The sequence below is a fragment of the Chaetomium globosum genome, genomic scaffold, assembly GCF_000143365.1.
Source record: "Chaetomium globosum CBS 148.51 scaffold_2 genomic scaffold, whole genome shotgun sequence".
Lineage (NCBI taxonomy): Eukaryota > Fungi > Ascomycota > Sordariomycetes > Sordariales > Chaetomiaceae > Chaetomium > Chaetomium globosum.
In genome coordinates this window covers 3,875,046-3,892,444 of record NT_165977.1, presented here as the reverse complement: position 1 = coordinate 3,892,444, position 17,399 = coordinate 3,875,046, and the positions used below count along the sequence as shown (strand labels likewise).

The following is a 17,399-nucleotide window of genomic DNA, read 5'->3' as shown; positions in this document are numbered from 1 at the left end:
AACGAGATGCCCTTGTTCCCGCGCCCTGCCCGTATCGGGCAATTCACGCGAGCGCCTCGTTATCTACATGGTACGATTCGTGTAACAGCCGGTATTCGCAGCCAACTCGCCGGGTCTGGACCCCTTTTCATCTCCTGGTGGGGTTCAGATTCGGCGGCTTTGGCTTGTCGCACAAGGCCTCGTGACGGAAGGAGGGAAAAAGGAAAGAAGCAGAAACGAAGCCGCAAGAGGCGCGTGTCTCGGGTCCATCTCGGGCGACGGTGTTTTGCGTATGACGAGGGGCATCCTCTGATGAGGTTATCGGGGGTGACGAGTGTCGAAGGTGACACCAACAAGGGCCTAGACGGTGTCTTGACGTCGGGGTTGGCACCCCGGGGGATCGAGCCTTGTGGCCGGAGCCCACGTTTGTTGCTGTGGTGTTGATCTATCCGCAAACCTACCAGGCCCCAGGGACATTTAACGGCGACCACAACCCTTCTCCACCAGCGAACAGGGTGTTCGGATACAGTGGGAGAGTGGCTTGTGAGAGTGGTGAGTTAGTTATTGTGTTGAGCAACTTTGTTCCCTCCATAAGACTCTCTCTGCGCCCCACTCCCCAAGTTCCAGGGTGAACGGTGAAAATCAGGCGATTGTGACACCTGCCTCTCCGTCAAAGGTCCCCGATTTGCGCCTGCGCCGTCAGCTTGGCGACCGACGGTTGACAGATCCACCGTGTACTGTGACCTCCGACCAGGGTACAATAATACCAAGGAAACTGTTTCTGGGTTGGGACCGTCTATGTAAGTCATGACAAATACGGCACCGAACGTCAATGTAGCAATGGAACAGGTACCAAGTACATACGTTCGGCCAGGATAGAGACGACGGCGCTTGGCAAAGCCTCCAAAAACCACCGATGCCAATCTGGCCCAGGAAAAGAGTCTGGGTTCAAACGCGCCAGATCGCTCGGATGGTATTTGTAACTCGATGGTAGCGGGGGGGTGTTGTTTCCCACGCTCCCCAACTGCCGCCCTCCCCCTTCGGTAGGTCTGGACCCGAACGTCGGGGACAACGGCTCTGCCAGTCGCTGGCGCTTGTAGTTCGCACTAGCTCACTAGCCGGGACGTAGCAACGGCAAACAGAAGACGTTTGCATGTGCGAGAATCCTCGATGCCCAACCCCGGCCTCGTGCGTGTGAGCCTCCCGTCTGCATGCCGTCATGTCCGTGGCCCGGCAGGGCGGCATTTGTAAAAGACCACCATTTTCATTCCCGCCACGGGCGTGCTTGGGTTTCGACGTGCGACATATACCCGCATGGAGGACCAGGGAGTGGTCTTGTCATACCTGTCCTCCAATCACCCGGCCCAGAAACGATGCAAACGATAGGACCAGAAACGGAGAGGCCGGAGTACCGCATGCACACGGGGTAAGCGAAGAAGTCGATGCGGGTAGCCGTCGGTGACCACCGGCCGGCGAACGATTGGGGAAAGATTGCAGGTGGCTGTTTGTCTACCGCCCGGAGCACGGTGCCGCATCTGGCTTCCTTCTCCGCTCCTGCGGCTTCTCCTTATGATTGGGGCCCGACGGGACGGGCGCCGGCCGTCCAGCCAGCCTCGTTGGTGAAACCAACTGTCAAACCCGAACTCTCCGTTGTTCAGGCATGGCGGTCAGTTTCTGCCTACTCTCTCCCGAATTATCGGCGTGTTTTTACTACGTATTGTTGAGTCAGTGCGGCTACTCTAGTGTGATGGTGAGCTGCGGAGCTGTAGAGGGCTGGTTTCACCAAGCGGCCATGGCTTGTCGGGTCTGGATGTGATTTGGCTGGCGGGTTGGTGTTTCGAGATTTGACACTGGAAACTGGAAAGCTGAGTTCCCGAGCGGGTGTGGGGTGTTTGGTTCAGGCTCTGCGGCTAGGATACCCATGCTCAACGTTTGTGCGTCCCGATCATCCTTGTTTCTTGCGCTTGGCACTGATCCCCCGGGCAAGGGACCATTCCCGTTTCAGTAAGTCTCTCGCATGGCGACCACTCGGGCTCCATTCTCCGGGGAAACTTTCGACATTTGACAGAAGGGGTCGTCCTGTACTGTGTAGTTAAGCGAACGGTGGGGGTTCTCACATCATCAAAAGAGGGCCCTGACAGGCCCGGAATAGCTTCGTCCATGCCCCTCGAAAAGGACGTCCTCGCTTCTGCGCGAAAAAGGGGCGACCTCCGACTCTTGTGGTGTACCCCGGGCGTGAGTAGTGAGCAGATAAGGGGGACTGAAAAGAACCCGTCGTTTGGACGTCTCGGTTGGCGTGGGTAGCAACAGCTCGAGGGCAGGCTACCGGCAGCGAATGGGCGTCCCGTTGCAGGTTCACGAATATGTATGCCACCGAAGAAGGAAACATCCCTCGGGTGCTGGATGGATGGGAGTGGTGCTGGCGGCTACGCTCTTTCTTATCTCACGCACTTGAACTGAGGTGAAAAAGAGCCTGGCCAGACCTGTCGTCGTCATCCCGCCTGTCGGGTCCAACGCTTGTGTCTCTCGAGTTGGTTGTGTGTAACACCGTGATCAGCCTGTCAAGCGCACACCGCATGCGGATTAATAACGTCAGTCTTTGCTCTCCTGCTCAGCCGGGGGCCAGCCTCAGCCGCAGGTTAGTTAGCAGGTTCGTTACCGATGTATGTATGTATGTATGTATTCGTAGAAGTTCCAGCTCCGCCGGGAATAAGCTCGGTTGAGTTAAACTGTCAAGATCTTTGCGACGGAGTGCTACCCATGCTCGAGCGATCTCACGGGCGATGCAACACACTTCCTGAGGATCTCCCCAACATGGCAACACCACGTTCTTGTCCCCGGGTATTTAGGATTCAGGTAGCGCTGCCTGGGGTCTCTTCTGTCGCTCGAACGCACTTGGCCGACTCCACCTTAACCTTGCTGGAGGGTGACAAGCGTCACAAGCCCGAGAAGTGGCCGGAAGGTCTCCCCTTTGAGGAACAGGCGCGGCGGTCAGCGACTTGGGAGCTTGGCTTTCTATCCCAGGTATTTTTACTCCGGGTCGTGTACTTGTAAGTGGCAAGAGAGACGAGGCTCCCGGCCACCGGAATACACAGTCGGTGGTGACACAACACATGGCAGCCTGTCAAGTGTAGCTGATCGTGTTCCGGGTTGCGCAACAGGACGCATGTCTTGTTGTTTTCGGCCTAGGCGTGTCTTGGGCACGAGATCTTCGGGAGCACACGCGGGGGTAGCTAACCGCCATACGGCAAGAACCCGATCCGATTTGTGATACCTCGAGTGTGCAGGCTCGTTTCTTCCGCCCACTCGAACGGCGGCGTGTTGATCTGTGTGCAACTGATCGAACCGCTGGTTCCGGGAGATCTAGGTCGGTACAACATGTTTATTCATGGAGTGACAAGCAGTTGGGTTTCGACATACAAATATTCGGGTTCTCGATAGCGAACATCCGCATGCTGGAAATGCCCGAAATGCCTTGTACTCGGAGGGAACGATTGGATGATGGTGATGGTGTGACGAGAACGATCTCTTTCACCGCCAAACTCGTTTCGGCAATGGCCCGGCTGGCAGAAAGTCGTCAATCGCTGACGGCATCGATGTTGTGGAAGAGGGGAGAAATTGGCATGGTCGGTACCGAGAAGGCAGATCTTGGTAGGTATTTTACTTTTAGTGGTATTCCAGTACGCATTACAGTGGTCGGCAGGGTGCAAGCGTCAAAACAGGAACCCAAGCCTTCATAATAAGCGAGCCAATCAGATATACAAATGGTGTGTAATTGAATTTGAGTAGTTACGGAAAATCGTATTGTTGTGTTTTCCGATTTTGTGCCTCCGCCAATGCTGAATTCGAATTGATTCTCGAGAGCCGTAATTTATTTTCCCATGTGCCCCCCAACCCATCACCCAACTCCACAGATGAGAATTGAACCCTTTGCAATCTCACCTCGATTTCTAGGACAAGCGTTTGGACAATTTCCGATCGATGACGCAAGTGGCTTTTGAATCTTGACAAGAATTTGCCCAACGGCCGTCATGACTTCCCTCAGATGTGGGCTAGAAAGGTTGCCATTTCGCCCCCCTTCCCCTTTCGATGTTAGCTCTACACTTTTGGGGCTGCATGTGATAACGGGCCGAGTCAGAATACCCTCAAGCTCCCGTCGACCGCGTGACCCGGAGCCACAGCGGAGGCTGCATTCAAACATTAAGGATCAGACACATCAGTCCACCTGAAGAGGGGAACAGGACGCCGTGGCCGATTAATCTATGGCATCATCACGAATGACATCCATCCAGAGCTAATTCGATCTGCTGAAGTTTGATGGCAGCCGAGGCACTGTCAATGCAGACACGGCAGGAGGAAGCTAATCTGTGCTGCACATGTACTAACTATGTAACCAACAACAACCCATCCCATGAGAAATGTTGGATAACTAATTAAATATATGAAGATAGGCGACACAGAAGACCCGGTCGAAGCACGCACGTGCGGGGGAGGGACATGGAATGGAATCCCGCCTGGAGCTTGTCGGGTCCACAACCGAGAATCCCTGTTCCAAAAGGGGGTGTCATTTTCGGGGGGTGGGTTTACTGACTGAGACTGGAGAAGACACCGAAGGGAGGTGCCGGCGGATGACACCCGTCCTGGCACCCCCCCCCCCCCCAACCCCAGGCCCGGCTCGCATGTCCAACCCTGGCCATGAACAGCCCATTGACATTGATCGCTCAGGCACAGGACGGGGTCTTTATTGGACACAAGAGTAATAAAACTACCGGTTGAGCCCTTCTTCGTGTTTCTGGTGTCTCAACTCGGATTGCGGCATTGTGTTAGTCGACCAGATAAGCCTTGAGGTATCCCCTGAGAAGCACATGTTGAGCCCTGATGCTCCATCTGCCATGGTATAGAGCATTCAATCAGATTTGTTGACGCTTGTTCCCGCTGGATATCGTCCCTAGACACCAAGTTCTCCCGTCACCATCGTCCACTATGCGCTAATGGTCCGATCTCTCATCGTTACTCGCAACAACGAATTACTTGTCACTTAACGACTCAGTGGTCCTGTCAAGAACGTCATCAGACATCTAGTTCCCGCCATCCCTCGCGTTGTCCCGACACCTTCCCGTCAAAACCTCTTTAGACTCGAAACCTCCACCAACAAACAAACACCTTTACTCCTCGAACCCTCTCCCCATGGCTTTTTCCAACGACAACATGTACCAGTACAACGGATGCCCGCCAGCGGCGCAGAAGGCCGTGCTCTCCATCTCTGAGGTACGCTGCCCGGCCGTGTCACTACCCACCGCTCGAGAACTAACTCACTATGCAGATGCTGAACCCCGCGGCGCCGGTTAGCCATCACTCAGCCCGGTACGGGGCGGCATCGTCACCAGGGGCGTGGTCCCCGAGTGACGCGGCCCCGTCTCCCAGTAATTACACCTACTCCTCCCAGCCGGAACGTACTGGCTGGGAATACCACCCGTCGGCCGCCGCCTGGGAGAGTGACCCGGCCCCCCGCCGCTACCCAGCAACCCCAACAACACGGCTCCCGCCCATCTCAGTGCCGCCCTCAGAGGGCCCGGCGGGAGGGTACGCCGGAGACGGTCATAGAAACAGCCACAGCTCCTGGGGCGGCGGCAGCGGAGCCAGCTCGCCAAGGGTATTTGGTAGCTTCACGCCCGTCGAAGGCGCCCGTCAACAGCACCTCCCCACGGGGGGCGGCCTCGCCCGCGGCGAACGGGAGACATCGCTATCCACACTGGACGGCTCGGAGGGACCAGCCAAAGCATCGGGGAAAACACGGCAGAACTTCCCGGGGCCCGTCACCAAGGTCTTTAACGAATGGGCCGAGAAGCGGATCTTGGTAAACGACGACCGGTGCCGTTTCACCAAGAGCGAAATGGTCACCATCGCATCAGTAACAGACGTCGAGCTGAGTACGCCCCCCCCCAATCCCTTCCTCCAGCCACCCTTCTCTTCTTCTCCATCCACCCACCACCCCAAAAACTAACTCCTTCTCCTCATTCACACAGAACAAGTCGAAAACTGGTACACCAACCACCGGCGCCGGGGCTTCCCGCAACAAATGATCGACGTGCTGCACCGCGAGGCCAAGGCCGTGGAGCGCAAGTACCGCGAGGCGGACCAGCTGGCGGCGCAGCAGCAACAGGAGGGGACGGCGACCCCGGGGGAGGTGCTGCGCGCGCAGGCCGAGGCGGTCCGGGCTGCGGGCGCGCCTGGCCGATCTCCAGGCAGTGGGAACAGGCGGCGAGGCAAAGGCTGGCGGCGCTGAAGGCGAAGGTGAGGGAGGGGAAGAGGAGGAGGATGGGGTTGTAGTGGTGGGGGTGGTTGTGGGTGGTTGTGGAGAGGGGAGGAGAGGGGGTGGGGCGGTTGTAGGATTGGCTTTTGCGTGTGGTTTTTTGCTTTTTTTTTTTTTTACTTGGGTCTCACGCGGTTCACGGGGCGGTATCAAAAGGTTGGGTCGGGCTCACGCCCGGATGGGTGGGTTGGGCAAAGGAGTTGGGCGGGTGGTCGGTTCTGTTTTTGCTGTATATTATCCTTGTGTATAATCGCATCCCAGTGTATGTCATTGGGCAACGCAGAGGTTCAGAATGATGACCATGGTCAGCTGCAAGTGCACCCTAAATGTGTTGTGCATCCAAAGTGCATCCGGTGAGGGCTATTAATCAAGGCGATCCTGCAGGCTTCAACTGTGAGCTTTGCGGGTGCTAAGTGTTTTGCGTGGGGACTTGGGATCAGAGAGCGAAGGCCTCACTGTTCAGGGAAGGGCAAACGGACTGGAGGCAGGAGTAAAGGCTGCACCTTCTCCGACCGCAGTATTTACCCCTGAAATGTACAAAACACCAAAAATGATTCTCACCAACATGCAAAAACATCACGCAACGCCTGGCAGTGCCATCGCGCTTGCCTCGGAAGGTCTAAACTCCGGTACGGGGAATCGAACCCCGAGCTTCGCGGTGAAAACGCGATATGTTAACCGTTACACTATACCGGATTGTTGAAAAGCACCGCAATAAACAGGACCCAAGTACCCTGCGCCACCCTCTCTTGGGCAGGCCGAGGTGGGTCTAGTGGGACCAGGCCAACGTCAACTGACCAACAAGCCCAGATAAACACAACGAATCTCACACCCCCCAATGGATATCATGAGCGTGATAGTCGGGAGTAGTTGAACGGCCGCTCAACCCCTTCTCTGGCATTGCCGATGGTAGATATGGTTTCTGACTCCACAGATTCCAAGTTACTGGATCAACGACATTGCTGTCATGCAGCTGAGCAGGGGAAGTGGTCAAAACACAGCCCGAAAGTTTCTCCAGCTCCCGGAGTGGGTTAGGGTTATGCGTGGCGTTCCCCCTGGACCTTGAATCTGGGCCGGTTGAAGACGGGTAGTACCCTCAAGTTCGCCTTGTAGCCACCAGTCTTGATATCTAGCGGCCATGAATCTGGGACAAGTAGTTCCAATGCTGAAAACTTAATTTCTTTTTTTTTTTTTTTTTTTTTGGGGGGGGTGGGGGGGGGGAGTGGGTATGGGCTGCTAAATGCCCGGGTGGATGAATAACTTTTACAATTTCTGTTTTTGATGAGCTCAAGGAGATCCGGAGCGCCTAAGAACACTCCACGATCCAGGGAATTGATTACGTTGTGAGCCTGTCAATGAAACATGAAGTCACAAATACAACGAAGCCTAAGAAATATTATTATTATTCATACTCCGCTATGCCCTAGGGCGTGCCGGACCCTCAGCTATTTAGTGTACAGGAAAACCGTGCCCTCCCGGGCCGGGTGAAAAACCCATACCAACAATCAAGGAACGATGCGTTCTGGTGAGTCTGCGTATACAAAGAGAGGAGGCCTCCTGGCCTCCGAACGGGGGGCGCTTCAGGCCGCCGCTTCCAGCTCGAGCCTCCTGGCTAAGCTGTACATCGGCAGCTTCCCCGAGTCCATCAGCCAGTCGAGGACTCTCCTCGCGAGCCGTGCAGTCGTGGGATTGATGCCGTGTAGAACAGAGTAAAAGTCCCGTCGTGTCCGAATTCCAGTTCTCTCCCATCTTCTAGTCAACGGTGGGGCCAAACACCACACTACCAGGTGTTCGGCAGTCTCTCGTCCCTCGCCACACTCGCAGGCAGGAGTCAGAACCTCCGGGACTCCCCGTGTAAACAAGAAGTCCCGTAAGCCTATTGCTCCCGTCCGGATTTGAATAAAGCAGTGAGCTCTTCGCCTTGCTGAGACCGTCGTGCCTCCTTAGGGTTTCGTTCCGGAATAGCGTCTCCCGCTGATGGTCAAAGTCGTCCGCCGGCCTGGTGATTGCCCTGCCGTCCCGTTCCTTTAACCACCTCGCTTTCCAAGCCTCTTCTACTACCCTGTTCGTATCAACGGTTCCCCCCGTCCAGCGCATGACCGTGCCCGCGGCTCTCTCCACCGCCGTAGGCCCTTGAGATCCCAAGGTTCGCGGTCGGCCTCTGTTGCCCCTCCTCGAGCTAAGTCTCTGCTGTATCTTGCGGCAGGCGGTGAGGAAAACGCTCGCCGCCGTCTTCTTGCCGCCTCGACCGTCGTCCAGATCGGGTCGTTGGAGTCGGTTTTCGAAATCTGCAAGCCGTTTGTTTAGGTACAAGTCCAATGGTGGTACCCATGTCTCTGTCTCGAGGTTACGGATGGGGGTAGACTTAAAGGCTCCCGCCACAATCCGCAAGCTCTTGTTCTGGGTCTTCCCGAGGGCCTTAGTGATGCCTTTCTTTGCCGGCTCGCCTCCCACATCCGTGGGGATGTGAAACGATGATGCGCCATAGGCCAGCGCCGACCGGATGCACTTTGTGTACACTTCTCGCGCTTTGGCTAGCCCCATTCCCCATGTCTTTGCCACGATCCTCGACAGGGCATAGCTCTGGGTCCTCAGCTTCTTCTCCACCGCCACCAGGTGGGCCTTCCAGTTGAGTTTCCAGTCCAACCAGACCCCCAGGAACCTGGCAGACTCTTCTGGTTTAACGGGGCTAGTGCCTCCCCCTGGGTTGGCAAGGTTTACCTGTTCGGTCCACTGCCGTCGCCCTTTGTTAAAATGGATGAGTTCGCTCTTTTCCGGGGCGAACTTCATCCCCCGACTGTCCGCCCATCGTATACACGTCCGGACATTGGCTTCGGGGTTTCGACCAAATACTAGAAGGTTGGTGTCATCCGCAAACCCTGTTATAGCCAAGTGAGGGTGCTCGTCTTTTAGTTGCTTGTATAATGAGGAAATGTAGAGGATGAAGAGAACAGGGGAAAGGGGTGAGCCTTGGGGGACCCCTGCCCGAATTGCCGTCGGCGCCGCCGTCTTGCCGTCGAAAAGAAGGGTAGCCTCTCGACCGGTCAACCAATCTCTCGTCCAGAGGACCAGCCACCTCGGGAAGCCCATTTCTCGCAAAGTTGCTAGCAGTCGGGTATGGTTGACCGTGTCAAAGGCTCCTGAGATGTCCAGTTGCAATAGGGATGCCGCACCCTTCTGTCTCCACGCCTCCTGGACCTGGGCTACTACTAGCCGGACAGCCAGCTCTGTAGAGCGGTGTGCCCTGTTCCCCATTTGTTCATCTGGTAGGAGGCCGTTGACTTCTGCAGCTTGAGTGACCTTCCTGGCGACCACTGACTCTATTAACTTCCCCAGGGTTGGCAGCAGAGCAATGGGCCTGTATCCCCCCGGGGTCTGATACGCCGGCGGAGCCTTTCCTGGTTTCGGTAGTACAGCCTAAGAAATAACCGGCCTGCATATACAATGGAAATAAGATAGGGATATAAAGGCGGCTGTGAAAACTACCTCCCTTACCTAAATGACAAAAAGGGTTAGTTAAGTAAACAAGCGCCCCTTAGTCTTGGCATCCAGCAGACCCTGATTTGGCGCCTCCCCCCTCCAACTGTAGCGGAAGATAAAGTGATGATGAATAGGATGACTCCCTCCGCCATTTGACTAAGAAATTGGGTTGCTACTGAGAATTTTTTTTTTTTTTTAAAAAAAAAAAATCGCGGTGTTGGATCTGGGAACAAGAGACATTTTAGGTTGTTCAGGGACCAAAATTATTATTCGCGCCACGGCCGGCCCCACTCAAGATACGCTCTCTGCAGCTCCCGAAACTTGAAAGCTACGCGACCAAAAGCGCGTACCACTCAACGCAGTTGAACATCTCCACCTCTCTGATATTTATGAACAGCCGATACGAAGTACCTAGCATCCTAATCTCTGACGACTCACTACTCTCCGCAACACCGCAAAACAGACACCGCAATTGATTTTTGCAGGCCACGCATTTTGTCAAAAACCTCGGCGTGCTGCTGTGCCGCTCTGCCGCTCTGCCGCTATTAATCGACGCGGCGCCTCTCCGAAGCGGTAATTGCGTGTTCAAGTCAAGTCGCACACGCACGCGACGCCCTCGGCCGATTTGTCCCCACGCCCCCGCCCCCTTCTTGCGCTGGACGGCGAACTCGAGACGGAGACCGATTTCACCCACGCGACTGAGATTGGGCGATAATAATCCGCGATACCATTGAAGACCGCAGCGCGCCATGGCGCCTCGCCGGAGCGCTGCCGTTGAGGCGGAGGAACAAGAACCGGAGGAGGGAATCGCCCGGCTGCAGTTCAACGAGCCGCTGACATGGCGCCCCGGGAAACCGATTGCGATTGATACGCTACTTAAGAGGCTCGACAAATTGACCAAGGAGTTGGCTGAGATGGACCAGGAATTGACCGACCCAGCATCACTCACCAAGGTCGCCAAGGAGGTCGCATCGCACCAGCTCCTCAACCACAAGGATAAGGGGGTGCGCGCGTACACGGCTTGTTGTGTTGTCGATATCCTCCGCCTCTGTGCCCCAGATGCACCCTTCACCCCGTCCCAACTAAAGGTTTGTGTGGTTCGTCACTGTCACACCCGGACTGCTCTTGCTGACCAGACCACTTAGGATGTTTTTAATCTCACCGTCACCTCCATCATCCCCTCCCTTTTTGATCCGTCGAATCCTTATAATAACCAGCACAAATACGTCCTGCGCTCTCTGGCCGAAATTAAGAGCATCGTCCTGCTGCTTGACGTTGATGGGAGCGAGAACCTCCTTCTTCATCTCTTTTCCACCATATTCGACGGCGTGTCGGGGTCAAAGTCGGCTTCGGGAGAGCAAGTCGCCAAGGATGTCGAGTATAGTATGCAGGAGCTCCTGGGCGTACTTGTGGAGGACGCCACGAGCCTTCCGGCAAAGGTTGTCGATGTGATGATGGCCCAATTTCTACGAGCGGCTGCGCCGGGGGGTACCAGGGACAAGCACAACCATGCCAAGCTGGACGAAAACCAGGCGACTCTTCTCGCCAAGGAAGAACCCGAGGCCTACCAGATCGTGAAGCACATGTGCCAAATATTCCCTGACAAAATGGCCCGCTTTGTCAGCCAGTATTTCAGCGATGTTATTGTCGACGCAACGAGCTTTGCTGGAAGGTCAGACAGGGACGGGGATGAGGATGATGACGGACCTTCCGCACCGTCCGAGTCGGATCTGAGAGAATTGCGCAAGGCGCACACGCTCATCCGAGAGATTTGGAAGGCCGCGCCACAGATTCTCCAGAACGTGGTCCCACAAGTCGATGCCGAGCTCTCGGCAGACAATGTTCACCTTCGCTTCCTCGCGACGGAGACGCTAGGCGACATGATTTCGGGTATTGGCGCGGCCGGGCCACCTCCTCCCCCGACTTTGGACCCGGCTGGTTATCCACCACTGGGGTTGGATGACGAGGATAAGACGGAGGCTCCTGCGGCGAACATCCTAACCACGCCGCTCTCCGCCATCTCTTTCTCGCAAACCCACAACGTGACCTTCCACAACTTCCTCAGCAGGAGAAACGACAAGTCGCCAGCCATCCGGGCCGCTTGGACAACAGCTGTTGGACATATTATTTCGACCTCGGCCGGTGGGATTGGGCTAGGGCGTGAGGACGAGGCGGCGCTAATCCAGGGGATCGGAGAGAAGCTTTCGGACGGCGATGAAAAAGTCAGACTCGCAGCCGTTAAGGCTATCGAGTGCTTTAGCTTCCGGGACGTCATTCTGAAACTCGGTCCCAGTGGAGGTGTCGGGAAGGATGGTTCTGTCTTATCCACCCTGGCCGATCGCTGTCGCGACAAGAAGCCGGCCGTTCGCGTTGCCGCCATGTCTCTGCTAGGGAAGCTTTGGGGGGTCGCGGCCGGAGAGCTCCTCGCCGGCCACGAGGCGGTCACGGCTGCTCTCGGGGCGGTCCCCACCCGTATCTACAACTCGTTCTACGCCAATGACCTCGAGCTCAATGTCCTGTTGGATCGCGTCATTTACGAATGCCTCGTACCCCTCTCATATCCGCCACCAAAGAAGGCCCCTAAAAACGCCACATTCAACGGCAGCTCTCAGTCCCAAGCTACCGCGGCAGCAGCGGCGTTCGATCCGGATGCGATACGGGCGGAAAGGATACTACTGCTCCTCAGGTCTCTCGACGCCAATGGCAAAAAGGCCTTCTTTGCCATGCAAGCGAGACAGCCCCAGTTCGCTCATGTTCTCGAGACCTACGTCAAGCAGTGCGACCAATTCAACGGTGGCGTGATGGACAACGATGCCGCGAAGAAGACAGCTAACCTCAACAAAACGACGCGATATATTTCTCAGTTCCTTCCCGACGGGCCCAAGGCAGAACAGGACCTGTACCGGTTCGCCAAAGCCAATGATCGGCGCAGCTACAATCTCATCAAGTTTGTTATTGGCCAGGAACATGACTTCAAAACGGTTCACAAGGCGCTCAAGGAGTTGATGAAGCGCATCCAGGCCAGCAAGGACCCCGCCGTCCGCGATACATTGCTACCGCTCCTCTACCGGTCCGGCTGCCTGATGTTTAACCGTAGCCACCTCGCTTCCATCATGGAATTCTCGAGGTCAGACAAGAACAACATGGGCTCCGCGGCCCATGAGATCTTGAACGAGATATCGCAACGGAATCCGGACCTGTTCAAGACCCACATCGGGCAGCTCTGCAAGGACCTTGTAGACCAAGCTCCCACGCAGACACGGGAGAATGATCCGGTGGTGGTCGAGACGTTGAAGGCGTGCTCTACATATGCCCGCAAGTACCCCAAGGATGTGCCGGCCGAAAAGGAGTTCATGCGGACCATGATCAACTACGCGCTTTACGGCCAACCTACTAGGGCCGCAAAGTATGCGGTGAACATCCTGCTTGCCAAGAAAGACGACAGGAGCATGCTCAGCGCAACCGACCTACTTCAGCGATCTTTGAAAGACTGGTCGTACGGGTCGAAGAACTTTCTGAACAAACTGGCCGCCGTGAGCCAACTTGAGCTTCTCGCGCCCAAGGTTACTCAAGATGCAGAGGATAGGATCCTCAACATGGCAGTCCAACAAGTCCTCCTCGATGTCCAGACGGAAGCTAGCGCCAAAGATCCGGACTGGGTCGACGACGCCGATTTGGATGAAGAGTGCCAAGCCAAATGCCTCGCCCTCAGAACCCTAGCCAACAGGCTAATAAGCACCGAAGATGTCGACGAGGCGAAGGAGAAAGCAAAACCTGTCTGGAAGTTGTTCATGAAGCTGATACGCTCCAAGGGAGAGCTTTCCAAGTCTAAGGAGACCCCGAAGCATCACCGGGCGCGGTTAAGGCTGCTCGCGGCGCAGCTGCTGCTGAAGTTGTGCAAGCAAAAACACTTTGACGAGTTGCTCTCCCCTGAAGACTTTGACGCGCTCGCTCTCACGACCCAAGATGCGGTCCAAGAGGTTCGCCACAACTTTGTGAGGAAGTTGCAAAAGTATCTGGCGGAAGGCAAGCTGCGATCCCGGTTCTACACCGTCGTCTTCTTGATGGCGTTCGAGCCAAACGCCGAGTTCAAGCAGCGGACTGAGACCTGGATCCGGTCGCGATCGCGCCATTTCCAAGACAACAAGCAACCCGTTCTGGAGGCTGTCATGCCCCGGCTCCTGTCGCTCCTTGCCCACCACCCTGACTACATCGCTGAACTGGACGAGTTGGTTGACCACGCCCGGTACATGTTCTTTTACGTCAGCCTGGTTGCGACCGAATCCAATATCGGCCTTATCTACAAGTACGCCGAGCGGGTCAAGCAGACGCAGGACTCACTGGACCAGCATAGCAATAACCATCAGGTTCTGAGTGACCTGGCGCAAGCCGTCATCAGGAAGTGGCAGGACAAGAAGAACTGGGTGTTCAACGCCTACCCGGGTAAGGTCGGGTTGCCCGTCGGCCTATACAACGCGCTTAAGTCACACGACGAGGCCCAGGCTATCGCCGAGAAGCAGCTCGTGCCAGACGGCGTCGACGAGAAGCTAGACGAGCTTCTCCGGGCGATGGATCGCAAGAAGGTATGTCTCTCACCATTTTTACCCACCCCCCTTCATTTTACCTAAGCTGCCCATAACTAACCCTACCCGCCCCAGAAACGCAAATCCGTCGACGACCGCGGCGACCCTAACCACCCCTCCAAAAAGGCCCGCACCCAATCCAAATCCAAGTCCGGCTCTGGCCAGGCCAAGGAACCCAGACCCATCAAGAGCGCAAAGAAGGCCGGCACCACCCCCAGACCGAAAAAGCCCTCGTCCTCGAGCAGCAAGGCCAAGAAGGCTGCCACTGAGAGGGCTATTCCCGACTCGGAGCGCCGGCGGAGCGGCCGCGCGGCGGGCCTGAACCAGTCGTACATGGAACGTGACTCGGATGTTGACGACGAGGAGATGCTGGACGGGGTCGCCGAGTGGGAGTATGAGAATGGCAGTGATGCCGGTTCTGGGTCTGGCTCGAGGAGTGAGGATGGAAATGAGGGCGGGGATAATAATGAAGAGGAGGGAGAAGGTTCGGAGAATGGCGTCGGGTCGGAACAGCAGGAGGCGGAAGAGGAAGGGGAGGAGGCCGAGGCTGTCGAAGAGGAGAAGGTTGAGGAGAAGCCGGCTGGAAGGGGAAGGCGGGGTATCCCGACTAGGGGGAAAGCGAAGACTGCACCGGCGCCAGCACAGGATGAGGACAATGATAACAAATCGGGGAGTGACCTCTCGGAAGCGGAGAACGGGGATGTGGAGATGGAAGAGGCGTCGGAGCCTGTTGAGGACAAGAACGGAGACGAGCAGGCGGAGGAGGAAGAGCCCGAGCCTACGCCTCCACCACCCTCCCGGGGCGCTCGCAGGGCGAAGGCCGCTGCTGCCGCTCCGACGCCTAAAGTGACCAAGGCTGCTGCGAAGGCTAAAGCTACGCTTAAGGGCAAGGCTGCTGCTGCTGTTAAGGCCGCCGAGAAACCTGCGCCTGCGCCGGCCAAGGCAGGAGGCAGGGTTACCAGGGGGAGGAAGAAGGCCGGCGATGAGGAGGCGTGAATAAGCGGGTTTCTTTGCTAGTTGCCGAATTGCTGGATATGGATGGAATGGGATGGAGCGAGTATAAATCGGGGCCAGTGGGGGTGTCTGAATGATTGGAAGATGGACGTTCGCGCTCGGTTGAGGATGGGCAGCTAGCCAGTATGATTACGATGTGCTATTGTTTCACTTCCAGTTTCCTATTTCCTCTCAAAGTCTGGAGACCTGGTGTGGTCGTGTCCTGGTTTTTTATCATTTGTGCTCAATGTCTTCTCTGTTCATACCCATCGTCCTTGCCTGTTTGCTTCCTACTTGCTGAATGGATGGGGTGGTCGCTGCAAATTGCTCCTCGGGTATTGCTCTTCGCTATTTCGGGGGTTCGCGGATATTATAGTCTGTTTCTACATTTCGAGGTATGTCGGAACGAAGCGGCTTATACGTGCAGATATCATAGAGTGATTATTCCAGCAGGAGTTTAAGAACTTCAAGAACATTGCCTCTCCGCCCAAATATACGCTCGAGATGAACTCGGTAACTCGTCACGTATTTGACCAGATTCAACTTCAACCCATCATAATACAACCGCTCATCCACCCACCCCCAAGCAACAACCACCCTACGGTCAACCACCACAGCTGTTTCAACCGTGACCCCTCGCTCTGCTCGAATGTAGTAGTAGTCTGATTATTCGTCATATTCCCCTGATCACTAAAAAACCAGTCCGCAGCACCCAGTTCCCCCGGCGTCACATCCGGAATCACACAAACCGCACCCGGCGCCGCCGGATCCCGGCACCGATTCTCCCAATCCCGCTGGCGCTGCCCCAACGACGAGTTAAAATACGCCTTAACCGACCTCACCACCAGCGCCGCATCCTCGGCCGGCGGTCCACCCGACCACCGCGGGTTCCCGTTGCTCCAGTGCTGCAAGATCAGGTGGCCCGGCGAGGAGGGCACGGCCGGCCCGTCCATGGCCGCGAGCAGCGCCCCGTCGGCGTAGAAGAATACCCGCCCCGGCAGGTAATCGATGCGGTACTCGTGGAAGGATGTCGTGGGGTCGAACGGCAGGTCGGTCCGCACAAAGTTGCCCGTCTGCGCTGCGTCGTACCCGGCGAGCGCTGCCTCGCGGGACTGTAGGACGAGGTTGACTGGGTAGCTGCCGTTGGAGGGGTTGAAGTCTTGGGAAAGGAACTCCATGTCGATTTCTTGCGTATCGTTGAAATACTGGGAGCCGTGGCAGGGTGGCCGGTCACTCAGTCAGTTCTGTCTCTGCGCCAAGGTCAAAGGGGGGTAGGGGTGGAAGGATGAGGATGAGTATCCCCAGACCGCAGCACAGCATGGAAGAAACAGTGATGTGATGCCACTTTCGAAACTCACCCAAAAGAACGCCGCGCAAGTCCCCCTCACCCGCGAGACCTTCATCACGGCCCTAAACGTCCCCCACCTCAAATCCAACCTCTCGGTATCCAGCTCCGCCCCGGCCACCATCCCATCCACCACCCCACTCCTCACCACTAACTCCAACCCCACCCCTTCCCCCCCTTCAACAACACGCACGTTCCCCACGTCAAACACCTCCCCATACTCCCCACGCGCCCGCTCCCGGCTCACGTTGAACGCCTGCCGCGCCCAGCCCGTGTGCCCACGGGTCCAGATACCATCCTCGTCATAGGGGGGGTGGTGGCTGTTGTCGGCTCCAGCTCCCGGAGCGAGGCGCGTGAAGTCGGTCTCGAGGAGGTCGGTGAATAATAGGGTTGGGTGCGCGGAGCGGTTGGTGGTGGAGGCGATGTAGCCGCATTCGCAGTCGGCGAGGGCGGAGGGGGGGTTGGAGAGGGTGAGGAGGAGGAACGTGAGGAGGGGGAGGAGGTGGAGGTGGTGGTGGGGGCGGATGGGCATGGTCGGGGTGGTGGTATGACCATGGGGTTGGGGGTGGCGGTTGGGTGGAGGTGCCTAGGTTGGGTTGTGAGTTTGGGGGTTTTGCGGGAGGAACTTCTCGAGTTTCTTTTTTTTTTTTTTTTTTGGTTGGTGAGTGCTATGTTGTTGTTACGCAGAGCTGAGATAGGAGTTGTC

General features: G+C 56.5%; 6 protein-coding genes and 1 non-coding gene across 7 annotated transcripts; 3 read left to right on the top strand and 4 right to left on the bottom strand.

Annotated features, from left to right (window-relative positions):
* Positions 1–339: 339 nt before the first annotated feature.
* CHGG_03336 (uncharacterized protein) lies at positions 340–1,641 on the bottom strand (the record flags this gene model as incomplete). The annotated part of the gene is made up of 4 exons (XM_001229851.1): positions 340–424; positions 844–1,066; positions 1,324–1,480; positions 1,618–1,641. The coding sequence occupies 4 exons, from the start codon at positions 1,639–1,641 to the stop codon at positions 340–342; spliced, it is 489 nt and encodes a 162-aa protein (XP_001229852.1).
* A 1,152-nt stretch (positions 1,642–2,793) lies between these two features.
* Positions 2,794–3,980, top strand: CHGG_03335 (uncharacterized protein; the record flags this gene model as incomplete). The annotated part of the gene is made up of 3 exons (XM_001229850.1): positions 2,794–3,029; positions 3,347–3,630; positions 3,934–3,980. 3 exons carry the CDS (start codon positions 2,794–2,796, stop codon positions 3,978–3,980), a joined length of 567 nt encoding a protein of 188 aa, XP_001229851.1.
* A 1,207-nt stretch (positions 3,981–5,187) lies between these two features.
* On the top strand, positions 5,188–6,265 carry CHGG_03334 (uncharacterized protein; the record flags this gene model as incomplete). Its single annotated transcript, XM_001229849.1, has 3 exons — positions 5,188–5,247; positions 5,303–5,909; positions 6,006–6,265. 3 exons carry the CDS (start codon positions 5,188–5,190, stop codon positions 6,263–6,265), a joined length of 927 nt encoding a protein of 308 aa, XP_001229850.1.
* Positions 6,266–6,916: 651 nt separating this feature from the next.
* CHGG_11256 lies at positions 6,917–6,988 on the bottom strand. Its single transcript has one exon. It is a non-coding gene; the product is annotated as a tRNA-Glu (tRNA).
* Positions 6,989–8,044: 1,056 nt separating this feature from the next.
* CHGG_03333 (uncharacterized protein) lies at positions 8,045–9,547 on the bottom strand (the record flags this gene model as incomplete). The annotated part of the gene is made up of 1 exon (XM_001229848.1): positions 8,045–9,547. The coding sequence occupies one exon, from the start codon at positions 9,545–9,547 to the stop codon at positions 8,045–8,047; it is 1,503 nt and encodes a 500-aa protein (XP_001229849.1).
* Positions 9,548–10,521: 974 nt separating this feature from the next.
* Positions 10,522–15,351, top strand: CHGG_03332 (uncharacterized protein; the record flags this gene model as incomplete). The annotated part of the gene is made up of 3 exons (XM_001229847.1): positions 10,522–10,860; positions 10,918–14,355; positions 14,431–15,351. 3 exons carry the CDS (start codon positions 10,522–10,524, stop codon positions 15,349–15,351), a joined length of 4,698 nt encoding a protein of 1,565 aa, XP_001229848.1.
* Positions 15,352–15,592: 241 nt separating this feature from the next.
* CHGG_03331 (uncharacterized protein) lies at positions 15,593–17,225 on the bottom strand (the record flags this gene model as incomplete). Its single annotated transcript, XM_001229846.1, has 3 exons — positions 15,593–15,696; positions 15,929–16,553; positions 16,707–17,225. 3 exons carry the CDS (start codon positions 17,223–17,225, stop codon positions 15,593–15,595), a joined length of 1,248 nt encoding a protein of 415 aa, XP_001229847.1.
* Between the last annotated feature and the right edge of the window lie 174 nt (positions 17,226–17,399).